This window comes from Eulemur rufifrons, chromosome 1 (genome assembly GCF_041146395.1).
Source record: "Eulemur rufifrons isolate Redbay chromosome 1, OSU_ERuf_1, whole genome shotgun sequence".
Classification (NCBI taxonomy): Eukaryota; Metazoa; Chordata; class Mammalia; order Primates; family Lemuridae; genus Eulemur; species Eulemur rufifrons.
This window is the reverse complement of record NC_090983.1, coordinates 20,696,861-20,716,050: the sequence shown is the minus strand read 5'-3', so window position 1 is coordinate 20,716,050 and position 19,190 is coordinate 20,696,861. Positions and strand designations below refer to the sequence as shown.

General features: G+C 36.3%; 1 protein-coding gene across 1 annotated transcript in view; it reads right to left on the bottom strand.

Moving 5' to 3' along the window:
• Nucleotides 1-19,190, bottom strand: part of BARD1 (BRCA1 associated RING domain 1) — a 78,285-nt gene that overhangs the window by 15,011 nt on the left and 44,084 nt on the right. The window contains exons 6-9 of the mRNA XM_069467495.1: nucleotides 9,789-9,897; nucleotides 6,954-6,956; nucleotides 3,557-3,686; nucleotides 2,298-2,390 (exon numbers count right to left, since the gene is read on the bottom strand). Of these exons, the coding sequence (XP_069323596.1) occupies nucleotides 2,298-2,390; nucleotides 3,557-3,686; nucleotides 6,954-6,956; nucleotides 9,789-9,897 (335 nt within the window). The remainder of the gene's footprint in view (nucleotides 1-2,297; nucleotides 2,391-3,556; nucleotides 3,687-6,953; nucleotides 6,957-9,788; nucleotides 9,898-19,190) is intronic.

Genomic DNA, 19,190 nt, shown 5'->3' with positions numbered 1-19,190 from the left:
TTGATATAATCCACAGAGCTTATTTGGAATTCACTACACACACACTTGTGTGTATATGTGTGTGCATGCGTGCATGCAGATCTACGTAATTTTAGCATGTGTAGCCTAGTGTAAGGTAACCACTACTATGATCGGGATACTCTCTGTATAGCCACAGAAATAATCAATAGAGTGAACAGACAACCTACAGGATGAGAGAAAATATTTGCATGCTATACATCCAATAAAGGACTGGTAACCAGAATCTACAAAGAACTCAAGCAAATCACCAAGAAAAAAAAAAAATCAAACAACCCCATTAAAAAGTGGGCAAAAGACATGAAAGAAACTTTTCAAAAGAAGATAGACTAATGGCCAACAAACATATGAAAAAATGCTCAATGTCTCTAATCATGAGGGAAATGAGAATCAGAACCACAATGAACTATAACCTAACTCCAGTGAGAATGGCTTTTATCAAAAAATCCCAAAACAACAAATGCTGGTGAAGATATGAAGAGAAACGAACACTTATACACTGTTGGCGGGACTACACACTGGTACCACCTCTATGGAAAGTAGTGGGGAAATACGTCAAAGAACTAAAAGTAGACCTACCATTTGATCCATCAATCTCACTACTGGGTATTGACCCAAAGGAAAAAAGAATATTTTATAAAAAAGATACCTGTACCCGAATGTTTACAGCAGCACAATTCACAATTGCAAGGATGTGGAAACAACCCAAGTGCCCATCAATACATGAGTGGATTAATAAAATCTGGTATATGTATACCATGAAGTACTACTCAGCCATAAAAAAAATGATGAACTAATACCTCTTGTATTAACATGGATGGAACTGGAGACCATTCTTCTAAGTGAAGTCACAAGAATGGAAAAACAAACACCATATATATTCACCATTAAATTGGAACTTACCAATCAACACTTATGTGCACATATGGAAATAAAATTCATCAGAAATCAAACAGATGGGAGAGGAGAGGAGAGAATGAGTAAATTCACATCTAACAGGTACGATGCACACTATCTGGATGATGGGTACACTTATAACTTCGACTCAAACTGTACAAAAGCAATTTATGTAACCAAAACATTTGTACCCCCATGATACTCTGAAATGAAATAAGATAAAATTACTCAACTGAATCATTTCAAGACTCCCTGTCACTCTTTTGTAGCCACTAATCTTTCCTCAACAATTAGTTAACAAAAAAAGTTAATCCAGTGTCCTATTTTAGCCATGTTATCAAAAGTAGATATTTTAGCTATTGAGGAGTAGAAAATAACCATGTATAAGCTTTCTTTTTAGTTTGTCTCAAGTCCTAAGTGAATCCAAGGATAAGAAAAGAAACAAGGGACAGTGGGGAAGGCAAAAGGCAGCACTGAAGGTGGTGGGGTTTGACTACTGGCAAGAAGAGGGCAGCAGGGACACATTTTCGGTGGAGGTTGAAAGAGCTGGAATCAGATAGCACAAGGCAGTCTAAATTTTCCAACATCTTCCAAAAAACACTGGATTAACTAAGAGACCAAAAGGGTGTTATACAGGTAATATTTTAGAAATCATAAAGGGAAAGCAATAAACTACTTTCATTTCATAGACCTGTCACATAGTATATTTAAAACGTGTTCATTAAATGAAATATCATTTAACATTAATATGGATTGCTTACGCTTAAAAGTACACTAGGTACTCCATTTACTCTTTATTAAAATAGCTGGTATTGTAGGAAAAAAGAACTATAAAATCAGAAAATATTTGTAAGTGTCTACTAACACCACCTAAATGATACGATTAATATGAGAAGATTTTTCAAAATGCAGTGACTAACCAGAGGTAACAAAGTTAACATAAGTTCCTTAAATAATTATGGGCAGTAATAACTGTGAAAAATGAAACTAGTCTTGATAATTCATTTTTTTTTTTTTTTTTTTGAGACAGAGTCTCACTCTGTTGCCCAGGCTAGAGTGAGTGCTGTGGCGTTAGCCTAGCTCACAGCAACCTCAAACTCCTGAGCTCAAGGGATCCTCCTGCCTCAGCCTCCCGAGTAGCTGGGACTACAGGCATGCACCACCATGCCCGGCTAATTTTTTCTATATATATTTTTAGCTGTCCATATAATTTCTTTCTATGTTTAGTAGAGACGGGGTCTTGCTCTTGCTGAGGCTGGTCTCGAACTCCTGAGCTCAAACGATCCACCCACCTCGGCCCCCCAGAGTGCTAGGATTACAGGCGTGAGCCACCGCGCCCAGCCGATAATTCATTTTTTAATTCCGCCAAATCCAATACTTACATTCAAATTTCACAATCCAGCATCCACTGAGAATCCCAAGCATACACTTCAGGGTACTTTGAACTTCATCACCAGGAACAATAACATGAGTTACTAGAATACAAAAAAAGCAGTAAGAGAAATAGAGATATAAACCAAAATAATTCTTTAATCAGCCTACTTTTTGTAACTAGTTAAGTCTATATTTTATAAACTTTTTTTTTTTTTTTTTTAACAGAGTCTCACTCTGTTGCTTGGGCTAGAGTGCCGTGGCGTCAGCCTAGCTCACAGCAACCTCAAACTCCTGGGCTCAAGCAATCCTCCTGCCTCAGCCTCCCGAGTAGCTGGGACTACAGGCATGCACCACCATCCCCGGCTAATTTTTTCTATATATTTTTAGTTGTCCAGCTAATTTCCTTCTATTTTTTTTATTAGAGATGGAGTCTCGATCTTGCTCAGGCTGGTCTGGAACTCCTGAGCTCAAACGATCCACCCGCCTCGGCCTCCCAGAGTGCTAGGATTACAGGCGTGAGCCACCACGCCCAGCCTATATTTTATAAACTTCTATCTGAATTTTCTTCAAAGACAACAATTTTTACACTTAAGCATAAGACTTCTTTTATTAATATTTAGTATCACTTTCTAACCTGCCCATCAACATAAAAAATCAAATTAGAAAACCATATTAAAATCTTAAAGCCATATTAGCAGACAAATAATTTTTCTTTTATTTTCAACTTATAACTAAGCAATTACGGCATTGCATTGTATTACAATTTATTTGTCATTAGCAAAGTCATAAATTTGCTTTTCCAATGTACTGTTCTGTCCTAAAATATATACAAAGCTTTAACCTTTACATTTCCTAACTACATTGAGACTATAAGTAGCCTGGGCAACATAGCGAGACCCCAGTCTCTACAAAAAACAAAAAAATTAGCCAGGCACAGTGGTGTGCACCTACAGTCCTAGCTACTCTGGAGGCTGAGGCTGGAGAATCACTTCCATCCAGGAGTCTGGTGTTGCAGTGAGCTATAATTGTGCTACTGCACTCCAGCCTGGGTGACAGAGCAAGACTCTATCTCTCTTAAAAAAAAAAAAAAAAAAGTTTTAAGTAGTTTATTACTATAAAAATATTTTAGATTTATTACAAGATGCAAAGTATATGTATACAGTTACCTCCCAGTGGCTAAAACATGTATCAGCTATCAAAGGTAGTTCTTCAAAAGGATTATCTATTTAAACATTTTTTCCTACCAAAAAAATGTCAAAATCCTCACCTGTACTGTCAAACTCAGCACACTTTTTAGCCTTAAGAATTGCAGCAAGCTCACTGAGCATGTTCTGTTGTTCTGAAGAAAGCCCACTGCCTATAAGCACAAGAGGTCGATCTCTACGCTGCCCAGTGTTCTGTTAACAAAAAAGGAGACATCAGCATTAAAAATATCTGAAGACTAGAGAAAGATGTTAAACAGACCTTCATTTGATGTAAGCTTGAATTTCATTACTTAGCTTACTCTAATAATTCTTAATAATTTCCACTGAATCTATTCTCAGAACATTGATGCTCAATGCATTTAAACATATTTTTCTATTTCCTAATTTTACCTTCAAGAAAACATTAGTTGGGATAGCTCTCTGTACCCAAGGCATCTTGCTTCCTTGATTTTAAATTGGGTCTCTCGGGGGTTCTACAACTTCATTCTGTCACCTTTCCTCCCAAGTAACCCAAAAAACCCACTTAAAATGATCAATTCCTTATGTCCACCACTAACTTATCCCAATAGTGTTAAACTCAACTTGGTCTGTTTAGTTTAAACTGAGATTATCTGAAAACACCAAGGCTTCTATTAATAGAACAGCACTGACCTCAAAGATAGAAAAAAAAATTTTATTTTCAAAACAGTAATCTCTCAAAACCAACAAAAGATGAAAACAGACAAGAAAATTATCAGGTCCACAAATAGTAAGAAGTCCATGGAGCTCATGAAAACAAAAGAAGTGCTTTGACTAATACAACTATTTTCACTTTAATATTCAGACTTAGAATTTCCAGGAGATAAAAATAAAGAGAAGGCAACAATGGATAGTATTAAAGATTATAAGTAAAAGATTCAAAGAAAACAATGGGATAGTGGCTCCAATAGCAGCCAACAGAAATTTAACAAATGGAACTGGAATGAGAGCTAGCTGAACGCTACCTAAGAAAATTGAAGCAAGGATCCCGCAAAGAAGAAAGAAAAAGTTAATCAGTATTTTTGTATTAAAGGATAAAAAACCAAACACAATACTGTCTTTTTTTTTTTTTTTTTTTTAAGAGAAGAGGTCTCGCTTTTGCTCAGGCTGGTCTCGAACTCCTGAGCTCAAACGATCCTCCCGCCTCGGCCTCCCAGAGTGCTAGGATTACAGGCATGAGCCACCGCGCCCGGCCATAATACTGTCATTTTTAAACACAAGACATAGAGCTCTCACATGTGTATGAGTACATAATGTACACTAGACATTTGAGCTTTCCAAACCTCCGAAGAACATGAGGGAAATGCTGAAGGGATGGCCACCTTCAATTCACTAACCAGATGGGAGAGAGTTGGTACTTAAATATTCACTCCACCTATCAGAGTAGTGATAATTTAATCAGTCCGATGCTCTACAACACTTAAATCGCTGGCTACACCCATGAAGAGATTGATCTCAATAATTCATTCATTCAAAATATGTTGAGAGCCCACTATGTATTAAGCAAGCATACAGGACATTTCTTAAAAGTACTTCCATAAAAAGTGTTTTTAAATGACAGAATTCAGCACTTAAAAGTTCAGCTACCTGAATAACCTATTCCTCTAAGGTTCTAGTAGCAAAGGTTTTACTGTACACACTACATAAGCCACAGACAAATTTACAACATTTCTGTGTATGCATCTTTCCTAGTCACTAAATTGTAAGATGATGTAACCAAGTCTAACCTAAATGGTATAAACACTCCATAACATGAAAATAGTTTAGAGTACTTTATGGATTGTTCAATTACAACATAATGATAATATTAAAAAACAGTATAGTATTTCAAAAATTCTTGTCAGTTATACAAATAAAAGCCATAAAAATAGCTCTAAATAGAACACATTACTTCTCAATTTATATAACTCCACTTCAGCTAAATTAGTTTGCTGCACAAAATACAAGAGTGAAAAGATATCATTTCTAAATATAGCACATGATACTATTTCCACCAACCCAAGGAAAGCACCAAAGTGGGTCAAGCACTTTCCTATCATAGTTTTTTTAATTTGCATAAAAAATAGAAACTGGCACTAATTTCTCATAGTTAAGGAATGCTATAATAAAACATAAAGCAAACAGCTGCCAGAGCCACATGTCTGATTTGGGCTGGGGTGGGGGCTGGGGTGGGGGCTGGGGGTTTGATTTGAATAAGCAGAGGTCTCAGAACCACAAGGCTCAAAAGAGGTTCAAAAACATCCCAAGGATTCAACACTGGAATTTTATAGAAATTAGACATTATGTTCATTAGCATTAAATAAACTCTTAAAGAACAATTCGATAGGATACTTTTTCTTAGATAAAATGATTATTCTTAATTGAGTTTATAAAAGATAAAGTTGAAAAAAATCAGAAAAAATGTAAAAAGAAGAACCATGCTGTTCAAAAAGGATCATGGGCAGAGAAGTCCCAAAATGAACATGGCAAGCAGCTTTTCAAGTCTTTAAGATTAATGGTTGCTTCTCAAATTTAAAGCGCTTTTCTGAGGCTGGGCACCGTGGCTCACCGTGGCCTGTAATCCTAGCACTCTGGGAGGCTGAGGAGAGAGGATCACTTGAGCTCAGGAGTTCAAGACCAGCCTGAGTAAGAGTAAGACCCTGTCTCTACTAAAAATAGAAAAATTAGCTGGGCATCATGGAGTGCGCCTGTAGTCCCAGCTACTCAGGAGGCTGAGGCAGGAGAATGGCTTGGGCCCAGGAGTTTGAGGTTGCTGGGAGCTAGACTGATGCCACGGCACTCTAGCACAGGTGACAGAGCCAGACTCCATCTCAATCAATCAATCAATTAATAAATAAAGCAGTTTTCTGAAAGCCATTCATCTTTACTTGAAACAAACAAAAAATTCTAAATGGGAAGTAGAGGAATTCAAATCTTTTCCCTTCTACATGATGTTCCCTAGAGAAGCTCCTCAGAATAGCTTGGAAATCACCGATTTAAAAGATTCCAGGCCGGGCGCGGTGGCTCACGCCTGTAATCCTAGCACTCTAGGAGGATCACTCGAGCTCAGGAGTTTGAGACCAGCCTGAGCAAGAGCGAGACCCCATCTCTACTAAAAATAGAAAGAAATTAGCTGGACAACTAAAAATATATATAGAAAAAATTAGCCGGGCATAGTGGCACATGCCTGTAGTCCCAGCTACTCGGGAGACTGAGGCAGGAGGATTGCTTGAGCCCGGGAGTTTGAGGTTGCTGTAAGCTAGGCTGACGCCATGGCACTCTAGCCTGGGCAACAGAGTGGGACTCTGTCCCAAATAAATAAATAAAGAAAGAAAGAATTCCAGACTCAGCTACCAAATACTTGTGCTTGTTTCAGGGACAAACATGTATCATAAAGGACATTCCAGTGCTCATTCGTGCATTCAACATATACTTATTGAGTGCTCAGTATTTGCCAGAAACCATCTGGAAGCCAGGGCTACTATGGTAGACAAAAGTCAGTTGCTGCCCTCACAGAGTTTATATTCTAGTTGAGAGCAAAAAAAACAGTAAAATAAAAATGTATTATCAGGTAAGTGGTATGACAGAACCAAGCAGGGGATGGGGGTTGAGCAGCACTGGGAGGCGGCTATTTAATATACAGTGACACAGAGGCCTCTCTGCTAAGCCCACGCTGGAGTCGGAGCAGAAGGGCATGAGCAAGCAGGCCAGGGCAACATCTGGCTCCCACAATGCTTCCTGGCAGAGAAAGCAGCTAATGCTGAGGACCAGAAATGGGAGCCCATTTGGTAGGCTCAAGATCATCAAGGCAGCCCATGGAGCTGAAAAACAGTGAGTGAAGAACCGGTGGTGGCTGGGGGGAGGCAGATCTCAGAGGTTACACCTGAAGGACTGCACATGAAGAAACTACCCTTTCAACTTAGAAGGACTTGATACCATTCACTATCTTTTCCTTAGCAAAGTATCTGTCACTAAGATAGTAAATAATGCCACTTCCAGACCACGTCCACATGACATGCGGAAAGTACAGGTTTCTGACATTTAATAATAACCCTTTTTTTCTGAAAGGCATAGCCATCCTCGGACTCCAAGAATACTATAAAGATATCTTTATTCTTGACACATTTAAAATAATCCTTCTCCAGCTTTTACATAAAAGAACACTGGCAAATGACAACTTGGTTATGCTATGTTCTGCCAGGAGACTTGTCAGTACAAATGAACAAAATAAGTACCAACTTATAGCTGTTAGGTACGATGAGACTGAATTGAGTACTGACCTAAGATTTAAGAAATGAATTCTAACTGGTCTCTTAAAAAAACAAACTTTCTTTCTGGCAGGTTAACCCTGGGGCAAATCACAACCTCTCTAGGTCTCAGTTTTCTCATTTGTGAAATGAGGAAATTAAACTGCTGACTTCTAGGTTCTCTTCCAGTTCATTACCAAAACTATAATTTGGAGCATATTTATAAGGCTGAAGTCTAAAGCAGGAGATAAAGGGTTTGGGGGATATCAAGGTAACTAGCCCAGGAAAGCACCTATGACCCTAGGCTACCCCCTTATCTTAAACAATGGCATCAATTACTACTCCACTGCCCTTACTTGACAAGAGGCTCCTCTGTCCTAGAATGGTCCTAGACCTCAGCACACCACTTTGTCTTATCTTCCCCCATCTGAGCAGTTACTATACGCTAAGTCCACCACCATGTCTCTCTCTCTCAAACCCTTCTTCTCTCTACACCATCACTACCCCCACCTATACTCTCAGTCCTCAGCATTTCGCACCTGGACTCTACTTCCGCAGCCTCCCAATCAGTCCTCAGTCTCTTCCCACTCCCAGCTGTCCTGCAGACAGTCCCATTCCAGTTAAAAACACACTGAAAGTGCCCATTAAGTCTAAACTCTTTATCAGGGCATTCAAGACCTTTCACCTTGAATTCCTCTTTAACATACTTTATGTTCCTCTCACACTAACTCCATAGTTTCTCAAATTTCTAAGGTTCTTTAGAAAGCTGTCTCTGAGCAGCTATTCCTTAGATGTGGAGTATCATCCCCACCCTGAATACCTGATTGCAATGGGCATTGCTGAATGTCCACTCGAAATCCATTTCTCACTTCCTCCCCACTAACAGAAGCCCAATTTTGTTCAGGTATCCACCCTTTGAAGGCTGACCCTGTTTCTAGCCCCAGGGTATGTCAAACCAATTTCTGACTACTTCTGACCAGTAAGACAAGAGGAAGTCCACAGCAAGGCTTCTGGTAAAGGCTTTAATGCCTCTTTTTCAGCTGGCCACTGTCTCATCTGGAATTGTGGCAATCTTCCTATAACCATTAAGGGGAGATTAGTGAAGACAAAGCCGCCAAACTGAAGAAGGCAGAACTTTTAACAACTTAAGGCACCTTCTCTGTGACGTTCTCCCTGATCCCTTCTGAAGGCAGCTTCTTCCATTTGATTCTACTGTACATTTTAATGGCTTCTACTATAAATTCATTATAATCTGTAGTAAAATTTTTTACAGCTGTATTCCCCACTAAGCTATGCGTTCCTAAGGAATAGGCATTCTTTCCACTTTAGCTTGTATCTCTCTCCCAAGCTCCAGATTTACATATCCAATGATCACTCAACATCTCCATTTGATGTATTATAAACATAAAATCGGCACACAGAACTTGATTTCCTTCCCCATGGCAGCAAATGGCACCTCCGTCTACTCCACTGCTATGATCATACTAATTTCATTCTTTTCCCACATCTCATATATAACCCATCAGAAAGTTCCATTTAGACCCTCACTAGTCTCCAGCAATAATGAACTTCAGCCCCACCTCAGCAGTCAGGTTTCAATTCAAATCAACGCCTAAAAGGCCCTCCCTCCTCGACAACCCCCCTCCCTCACAGGAGCCCACTACCTCCATCTCGTGACACTACATCATCTTCTTCAAAGCACTCATTTCTAAATGCCTGAAACTATTTTATTTATATTAATTTACGTATTTACAGTCTGTCTCTCTCCTATGTCTCCCCAGATGGTAAGCTCCTTGAGAATAAGAGTCCCATCAGTCATACTCATTGTTGCATGAATGCCACCTAAAATACAGAGGGGGCTCAGTAAATATTTCTGGATGGTCTTATTCTGATTATGTCTTTGAATGCACAGTAGCTAATACTCAGGAAGTGCTCAATAATTGTTTGGTGAATGAAAGTAATTTGCTAACTGGAAATTTTTCCATTATGTTCCCTTCATAACCAATTTCAATAAAACATATAAATGTCCCAAAGCTAAATCCATGCTTACCACCAAGCAACGGCTTGTTGAGGATGATTCATTCTTCTCTGGTAGCAGCAATAGGGACTTCATATTTTCATTGTCTGCATAATCCACAGGCCGAAGACCAAATATGTTACTGGTAAAATAAGTGCAGATGGGTTTAAGTAAATAAAACATGTGGCTTGATTCTTAACTAAATAGATACACTGGCAGAACAATTTCTTCAACGTCCTTAATAATATACAAGTTTAACTAAAATAATGACTCAGAACTCACATTAGGCATAAGGATCTAGTATTAAAAACTGCTGAATTCAAAGGACCAAAGAGATAAAATTTCATTGATACCAGATCATTATAAGGATTATTTTTCATTGAATATACTGTTACTTACATACGAATTTTTTCACAACTCTGTATTCTTCTGTATTCATATTTTAAAATATGGCTTCATAACCATGAATCACTATGGGTAAGAGGCTTTCAAATGCAAATAAAAATCATTTACTAAGGCTATTATAGGCTCTATAGTCTATATAAACAAAGTACAAAATTAGATAAATTCACAGGACAGGCATTTAGATCTACTAGAAGGAAAATTAAGCCACATGACAAACAATTTAATAAAGTAGTGAACAGGGTATTTTAAAAATTAATTTTAACATATATGTATACTAAATAATGATCACAGCTATCACAGAACAAACTAGTATGGTTCCAAGAACAATTTCATACAAATTTCTCAGCATGCACTAATTTACAAATCATAGAATGTTACACTGGAAAAGACTTTAGAGATCACAGGATGATCCTATTATTTTATAGACGAGAAAACAAAGAGAGAGGAACAGGTTCCAATGACTTTGACTAAGGTCATGTTCCCCTTGTTCAATTACACTAAAATTAAATATTGCCTATCCTTAGTCTTTCAATTACAAGTAACTTGTTAAAACTATAGGACTTCTGTCTACTATTTTGCTTCCTTACATATGGTTCCAAAATATGATTTAAGTATACTATACTATGGCAATAGGTTTTCAAAATGAGCATTTCTTTTATAATCTTTTGTTTTTAAGATTAAGGTATATACATATAATGGCCACTAGAGTTCATGTGAAAATGCAGTGTGTTAGAATATAAAATTATAAACACGGTATATAATATCAATTTTGAAAACTGTATTGAATGTATAGAAAAAGATCTGGAAGGAACAGAGTGAAACATTAAGGGGACAGAAGGAGGAAGGCATCAGCTCTGTCTGACGCTGCACAGAGGTCACACAGATGATATAAGCATGTACCGAGTTCAGACACAAGGTCCTTAATGACCTTGGTGAAAGCTGTTCTGCTGGCAGAGTGGAGAAGGAAAACTAGCAGATTAGGACAAGAAATGAACCACAGCAAATGTTTCTCCAATGACTGCCATTCGTGACTATCAGGTTCCGTCACTCTTTCTTCTTTGCACAGTGCTGGATAAATACTGACAAGTTTGTATTCTCAGACTCCCCTTCATGGCTAGGTCTAACACTGTGTAACCTTCCTCTGGCAACATCTTTCTCCAGCCAAGGTATAATGCAATCAATTGTACTTCGGCTTTCTGGTTTAAAACAAAGTGACACAAGTCACTGTTTACATTTAGAGGAGACAGTCTCAGGGTATTTCAAAAGGCTCTCATCTGCTATACTTGATACTTCCTAATTTCATTCTCTAAATTATTATGCTCCCATACCAACTACACAATCTCCCCACACACATATGCTATAAATACAAAAGTGAAAATCTGAGTTGAAAAACCAGTATTCTAGGTCTTAAGCCACGAAGTACAAAAATGAATGAACAACAAAAAATATGTCATACTATATACTATCAAAAAATCACTGCACACACAAGGACTTCTTAACGAAGACAAATGTAGATTTTACGCTCCAAAGATATAAAATATAGAGCCCAACCAAGTGCAGTTTACTAATGCATAGTAACTGGATGACAATAGCCTAGTTATTTTACACAAATACAAATAAATGTCCACTATGACAACATGAAAACATGCTAAGTGAAATAGTTCTCAAACTACCACCACCAGCTAGTGAGGACTTTAAACCAAAAATAACCAATTAAATAATGGTCCGAATTAGCAAGATGATTTTGCCTTCTAAAGAACTGCTTTATAAAATGACTAGCAGGATCCCAATTTACTTTAGGGTCCTTACTACACAAAGCTTACTATCTTATATGGTCTTAAAACATGTGGTTTCTTCACCTGGATTATGAATGTCTTCAGCTTATACACAATCACTAAACTCTTAGCCCTCCTGTACTGCTAATGAACTGAGCGGCACATTGTAAGTGCTATAGATGGAAAGATAATCAGTAAAACATCAGTCCTGCATCATGGGAGACAGAGCCTATTAAATCCTGTCATGCTGTTTCTGCTTTGTCATGAACCAACCACTGATATTTAGAATTAGATACAAGTTTATATGTGGTACCTTCAAAAACCATAGCAAGACAAGATGGGGTAAGGTTTCTTCTTTATTATTTGGGCACAAAAAAGTGTGATTTCTTCCCGCAATGATATATTTGAATGGACTGACACTTTGATTAGAGATTTACTGTGAAAAATCAATTCAAAATGCACGTAAATAGATTTATTCCCTTTATTTAAAATAAAAGGTACTACATGGAGGAAAAGTCACATGTTGTCACATGTAACAGGGACTATTAGTGTGACTGATTACTAACTGAAGACAGTGATAAATCAGTTATTCTCCATCACTATATAGGGAAGATATTTTTTTTTTTAGATTTAGTGCAATATCATAGACTCAAGATAGATATCAATTTAATTTGCTATTTTATTATAATAGGTTACCAAAAGAGCTTATAGAACGATTTTGTCTAAATATACTTAAATGTAGTATGTTCTCTGTTTTCTAGCATAATTTAACCCAAGCCTTAAAATTCAAACTAGGTATTTTGGGGGAATATGTAAGACTTAGAAAACACTGTCCTTGCCTATAATCCTACTGAGGACAAGCAGTCATTCAACAAGTAAGTATCAAACTGATAAAGTGTAAGCCAAATCTTAAGTAATAAGGTGATATATGAAATGGATTTCTAAGGAGGTCAAGAATACACACTGGCAAACAAAATGGCCTTGAGCCCAGGACTAGAAACTGGATTATGTTGGCTGAATGTGAAGAGCCCAAGCAAAAAATAAGTAACATGATTGCTGAAAGGTATGGAACTGGTGAAAGAAAGCCTTCTAGCAAGCTGAAGAATCTACCCACAGTGTGCTCATGTGTAAGGCCAAATACAAAATGAAAAATTGATGAAATAATCAGGTATAAAGCAATGGACATGAGAGACAAAGAAAGTATGTAGCTGTGAAAATGGAAAGGCACATGTCTACTAATTAAATTATATGGGTTAATGTGACGCCTATGTAATTAAAGCTATTTACAGAATATAGGAAAAGTTAACATCTAAACTGCTGAATTTACATGTACTGTATGACAATATATTAATACCTTTTATATGTACCATTTTTAGTGCCTCTCAAAGAAACTCTCCAATTACGTGAATTTCAAATGATTATATATAGATAATATACTTTATCTACAATAAATCCTAAAAATTATAATTTGGGGGAGGGGGGTTATTGAAACATTTTACATAATCTTGGACCAAGAGGATATCTTTTTTCCCTAAATTTTTTTTCTGTTCCTTCATAATACAGTAAGCACATTGGCAGATTTTACCAGTTCTTTTCCTCTAATGTATTCCTGCCCTATTCCTTTAACCTGTGATTGTAAATTATTATTTGAAAAATGTTTCATATAAGATCCTTAAAGATATGACTGAAGATTTTAAATTTTAAAACCTTGACAGAAGATTAAGTGTTCATAAGTCATTGCTTTTTGCTATATAAAAACTAAGAAATGCTGGAGGATAATGATCACTGCTACTTATATACACTGACAGTGGATTCTATATGGAAATGGATACATGTATTACTTTACATATTTATCAAAACTAGCAATAATCATTTATTTAACACACATGGAATGAGTGATATATACACATGTAGGGGGAAGTTACAAACACAGCTTATAATCAGTTTGGAAAATATTCCTTCATTCAATACATTTTGTTTATTTTTCTTTTTATGTACCAAGAACTCTTTTAGGCACAAAGGAACCAATGAGATAAAAGGTAGTTTCTGTCCTCACAGAACTCAGTGGGGGAAAGCAGAGAGAAATACATAGAGAGGATTTTGAAGTCTGGTAAAGCTTCCTAGACCTGAATGGGTAAAAAAAAAAAAAAAAAAAAAGAGAGAGAGAGAAAACAGTAATAGAGTAAGAATACCCCAGCAGAGAGAAAAGTGTTTGAAGGACTTTAGGTGAGATAGCATGGCAAATCAGAAACACCAAGAAAAAAAGAAAGAAAAGAAAGACAGAAAAAGAAGTGGGGAGAGAGTCCCAGGGAGGGAGAGGGATAGGGAGTACACCACAGGAGTATGGAGTGTTCTGGAACTGTATGTAAACTGTGGTCAGATTACATAAGAATGAAAGGGAGGTATCAAAGAGTTGGACTTGGTCAATCAGAAACCTTGAACACATCCTTAAACAGCTGTAAGCAGGAGAGATGGCATCAGTATAGCACGGTAGTTAAGAGATAGGGTTACAGAATCAGATTGCCTGAATTTAAATTTCAGTTCTGCCACTCAAAAGTCATGTGACTTTAGAGGAATTACTTAAACCACTTGTGCTTCTGTTTCCTTATCTGTAAAATGTAGATAATAACACAACCTACTTTATAGTACTATCGCAAAGATGAAATGAATTAATACAGCAAAAGTTCTTAAAACAGTGCCTGGTATATAGTAACAACTTAATAACTGCTATTAATATTAATGTATTAGATTTGTATTTTTGGAAGATACAGAATGAAGATAAGGAAACATAATAAGTTATGTCCGAATGTTAATCTCTCATCTTCATTTTCCCCAATTTTATGATACACTCTATATGTATGCTTTGTAATGACAATTTGGATGTTTACTAAGGGAAAGTATAGAAGCATGCACTCTTAACATTAAGAGATTTTCATTTTCCTGTATAGCACAATCTAAAGAAAACGAGTATGAACTAGATAACTTTGAAAAATCATTTTCCTAACTATGATTCCTTCTGATAGTGAAGACTGACGAAAAGCAATTACTTATCAAAGGGTTAAACTGTGGTGCTTAATGTTTCAGCTTTGTCCCAAAGGCACAGTTCAGAATACAGTCCTTTTCCCCTCAGAAATGATATGATAGACACTTGCCTACAACTATGCCCTGAATTAGTTGCACCACTAGTAAAAGGGGATAAGAGATGGGCAAATTTAAACTTGTACACACATATCATCCAATCTGCAAAAACATATGCAAAAAGGCATTTTTACTAATGCTAACCTATCACGCATGACAAGATACCAAGACAGTCCATGAATGAAATCCTCTATGAACTATAAAATTGCAAACATACAGATTTAATTTTTCAAGTCACTCTGCTTGCTGTGAAGCAGGAAAAAGCAGCACAGTAATTCAAAAGACCATGAGAGTTTTTTAAAGCTATAAAACGTATACTACTAATATCTCTGTTGTAGGCAATTAATTTTTTAAAAATTAACCTAGGGCAGTGGGACAATTAATAGGTCCAGTGGTCCATATAATATCTTCTACTTAAGAATTCAACATCCTTCCAAGGAAAACTGTTAATGGCAGACGTAGTACCAAATTCTAAATCCTATATATCCATAAAAAAACACATGCTATTCTCCACGCACTCCCATAACAGCTTTAGATCCTAGGTTCACACTGGGATGTACAGAAGGCAGCGGGGAAGGTGGATAAACCAATGACTTTCTGAACAATTATCAACATAACTTTTCCCAGACAACAAGGATTACAAAAGATATAAACCTTTCTCTCACTATCTGAGGCCAAAATAGAACCAATTTTCCCTCTTAGATAACAGACTCTTAGTTCACAAGAGGTAAATTTTTATACAAAAAATTATTCAGAGTTAGGTGAATTAATACTGTATTTAAATATAAGACATTTAAAAATGCAGAAGTTTACATAGCAAAAGCTCAATGTACATTATAAAGTAATCTAACTACAATGTGACTTTTAAAAAACAGTAATAGCCAGGTACGATGGCACATGCCTATAGTGCCAACTACTTGTGAGGAGGATCACAAGTTGAAGGCAAAAATAGCCAGGACTCCCTCTCAAAGAAAAAAAAAAAACCCACCAACAAAAATAAACAATAAAATAAAAAATAAATAAAAATGGTAAGTTGCCAAAATATTAAAACTAAATCAAAAGACAAAGTCTGAAGTAGATGTATGACTTTCTATTGTATATTTGAATCCTCCATAATCATAAAGATTTAGGGCCCAAAAACTCTGCAGTGGGAAAATTCATAGTTGAAGAACATATCTTCTTTGGGAAAAAATAGGTTTGGAGATTTCACTGGTATACTATGAAAGCCCCTTTATTTACTTTTTTGTTGTTATTTGCAACAGGGTCTTGCTTGTCGCCCAAGCTGGAGTTCAGTGGTACAATCATAGCTCACTGCAGCTCCAAACTTTTTAGGCTCAAACCAAACTCCTGCCTCAGCCTCCTGAGCTGCAACTATAGATGCGCACCACCACATCAGCTAACTTTTATTTTTTTTTAATTTTTTGTAGATGAGGTCTTGCTATGTTGCCCAGGATGGCCCCTTTATTTTTTAATGAAATAATGAAGATGGCAAATAAAGAGTATCAGTGATATTTCAAATTAGTACCGTATATGATTGATTCCTAGCTATCATGCCTTGGCTTATAAGGTTTTAAAGTTTCCCTCCACCAATATTCAATAAGATACTTTTAAATTCACTTGGCTTTGCAGTAGATAATATTCCATTCTTTCTTTTTCCTGTGTCTATTCTTCAATAAACATTTAATGCCTAATTATATGACCGAGTTGTTTACTCTCCGCACTTCCTGGGCTACAAAAAGGTTCTTGATTATCTTTACATTTTATAAATCATTACTGAAAAGATAGTTCTTGAGCCTTCCCAATCTTTAAGGTCATGTGGACTTAGTACCCTTCATGACAGCTTATAGCAGAACGTATCAGAATGCAACCTGGATCCCTTAACTGTCTCATACAAACTTTTCTCTCTCCTGAAAACAACCAGGACTAACTCTGAGGCTGGATTTTACCTTAGTTTTTCTCTCTCCCCCAGGACCATATTCCAAAACTCTTTATGGTCCTCTCTTTTAGTTTGCTTCACTCCCAACTGAAATAATTCAAACTAAAATTCTTATAGTAGCAGGAAAGTTATAAAGCCGATCAAAATATACCAAATACTGAGTAAGAAGAATCTGCATTTGGTTGAGGACACAGGTCTTTTATCAAACATGTTTCCAATAACTCCATTAACCACACCTCCTCATGTCTAGAGTGCAATGAACACGGATGGACACGCTGGTCTACAGGCCTACTTCAACTCCCAGGGCCTTGAAGTATGTGAAAACAAGGAGAGTACTGTTTAGCATTCAGGACGCAAAGACTACCACAACACTTGACTAAACAAATACACAAAGGAAGACTTCAGGGTTTATAGGTTTGATAGGCACGTGGGGAACACAGCAGGGACAGTATTTCCTCACAGACTCTGGCTCACTGGTGTGGCCCATGTTAAGCATCAGTAAGATGGTCTTCACGGGAATCTTCCTAAAAATCATGGCCTCAGATAAAACCGCAAAATAGGCAAACTTTTTTGAGTCCACAGGCACTACTTAACACATTGACTGCCACACTAGAAAAAAAATTTTCCCTTGGGGCCACAGTGTTTTATTAAAAAAATAGAATAAAAACTTCAGAAACAAAATGATCCTTTCTAATTTAATGAAAAAAAAAAAAAACTGTTATTTTTCTTGTTTTCTGTGAGTTACATGCAACTCAAAAAACAGTTCTCACGGCTCCCAAGGTGAATAGACGGACATGAGTTACACATGCTTCATGAGGCCCCAGGCTCAAAACTATTTAACCCGTTGTTAAATACAACTCATATGGCAGTTAATATGTTAAGGATAAACTTAACGGGATAAAAAAAGTCCATCTTCTCCTTAGTGCCCGTATTCTACTATTAATACATTAGTATTTCACAGTGATAACTAAATAAAATTGGTGATATCTCTTAAAATTATATAATATGTAAGTTATCAAAATAGATAACATGTGTCAAGGGGGGACGGGGCTTATTTCTGTAAGATACCCTATTCACAGTCCAGAGAACAGAAAAAGTGGAAAGCAATCTGATTACTTGAAGCTATGAATATAACTTTGATGTCAAAATCTGAGGGCAAAAAATGAAAGATAAAATCATGAATCATTCTAACTTATAAACATGAATCCAGAATTCCTAAACAAAACCCTAGAAAACGGATGTAAAATATTTCTTTAAAGAATAACACAAAGTCAAGTTTATCCCAGGAAAGGAAGAATGGTTTAATATTTAAAAATATACTAATGACATCAACCAGTAACAAGTGTAAGGTCATCTAAGTATAAGCTAAAAATAATTTAATAAAATAAAATATAGTCTTGTTAAAAAAATTTTTTAAATACATAGAAGAAAGCTTCCACAGGACAGAAACCTTTATTTTTAACACTGATATTAATATTGACTGTAAAGCTACAGAACTAAAGAAATAAGCCAACTACCACCATTATTTATAATATTGTCCTGGAAGCTTTGACAAATGAATAGATGAAAGTTAATAAATAATAATTAGAACCTTAGAATTAGGTGTTGGCTGGATAGAAATGTACCAAAATCAACAGCTTTTCTATATGTCAGGAATAACAAATTGTATTAATAGAACATTCAGTTCACTAGGGCAACAGAAGACTCAAATACTATATAAGCTGAGCATCTCTAATCCAAAAATGTGAAATTCAAAATGCTCCAAAATTCAAAACTTCTTGAGCATTGACATGATACCGAAAGTACAAAATTCCACATATAAGTACTTAACAAAAACTTTTTTTCATGCACAAAATTATTTTTAAAACATTGTATAAAATTACCTTCAGGCTATGTGTATGAGGTGTATATGAAACAAATGAATTTTATGTTTAAACTTGGACCCCACCCCCAAAATATCTCATTGTGTATATGCAAATATTCCAAAATCTGAAACAATCCAAAATCAGAAACGTTTCTAATCTCAAGTATTTTGGATAAGGGATACTCAACCTGTACTTAGAATAACCTCAATAAATATTAATAGTTACATGCATGTGTATACTCACACACATATTAAAGACTTTAAGATATAAATAACAGAATGCTTAAATAAATGGAGAAACATGGTCCTGAGTGAGA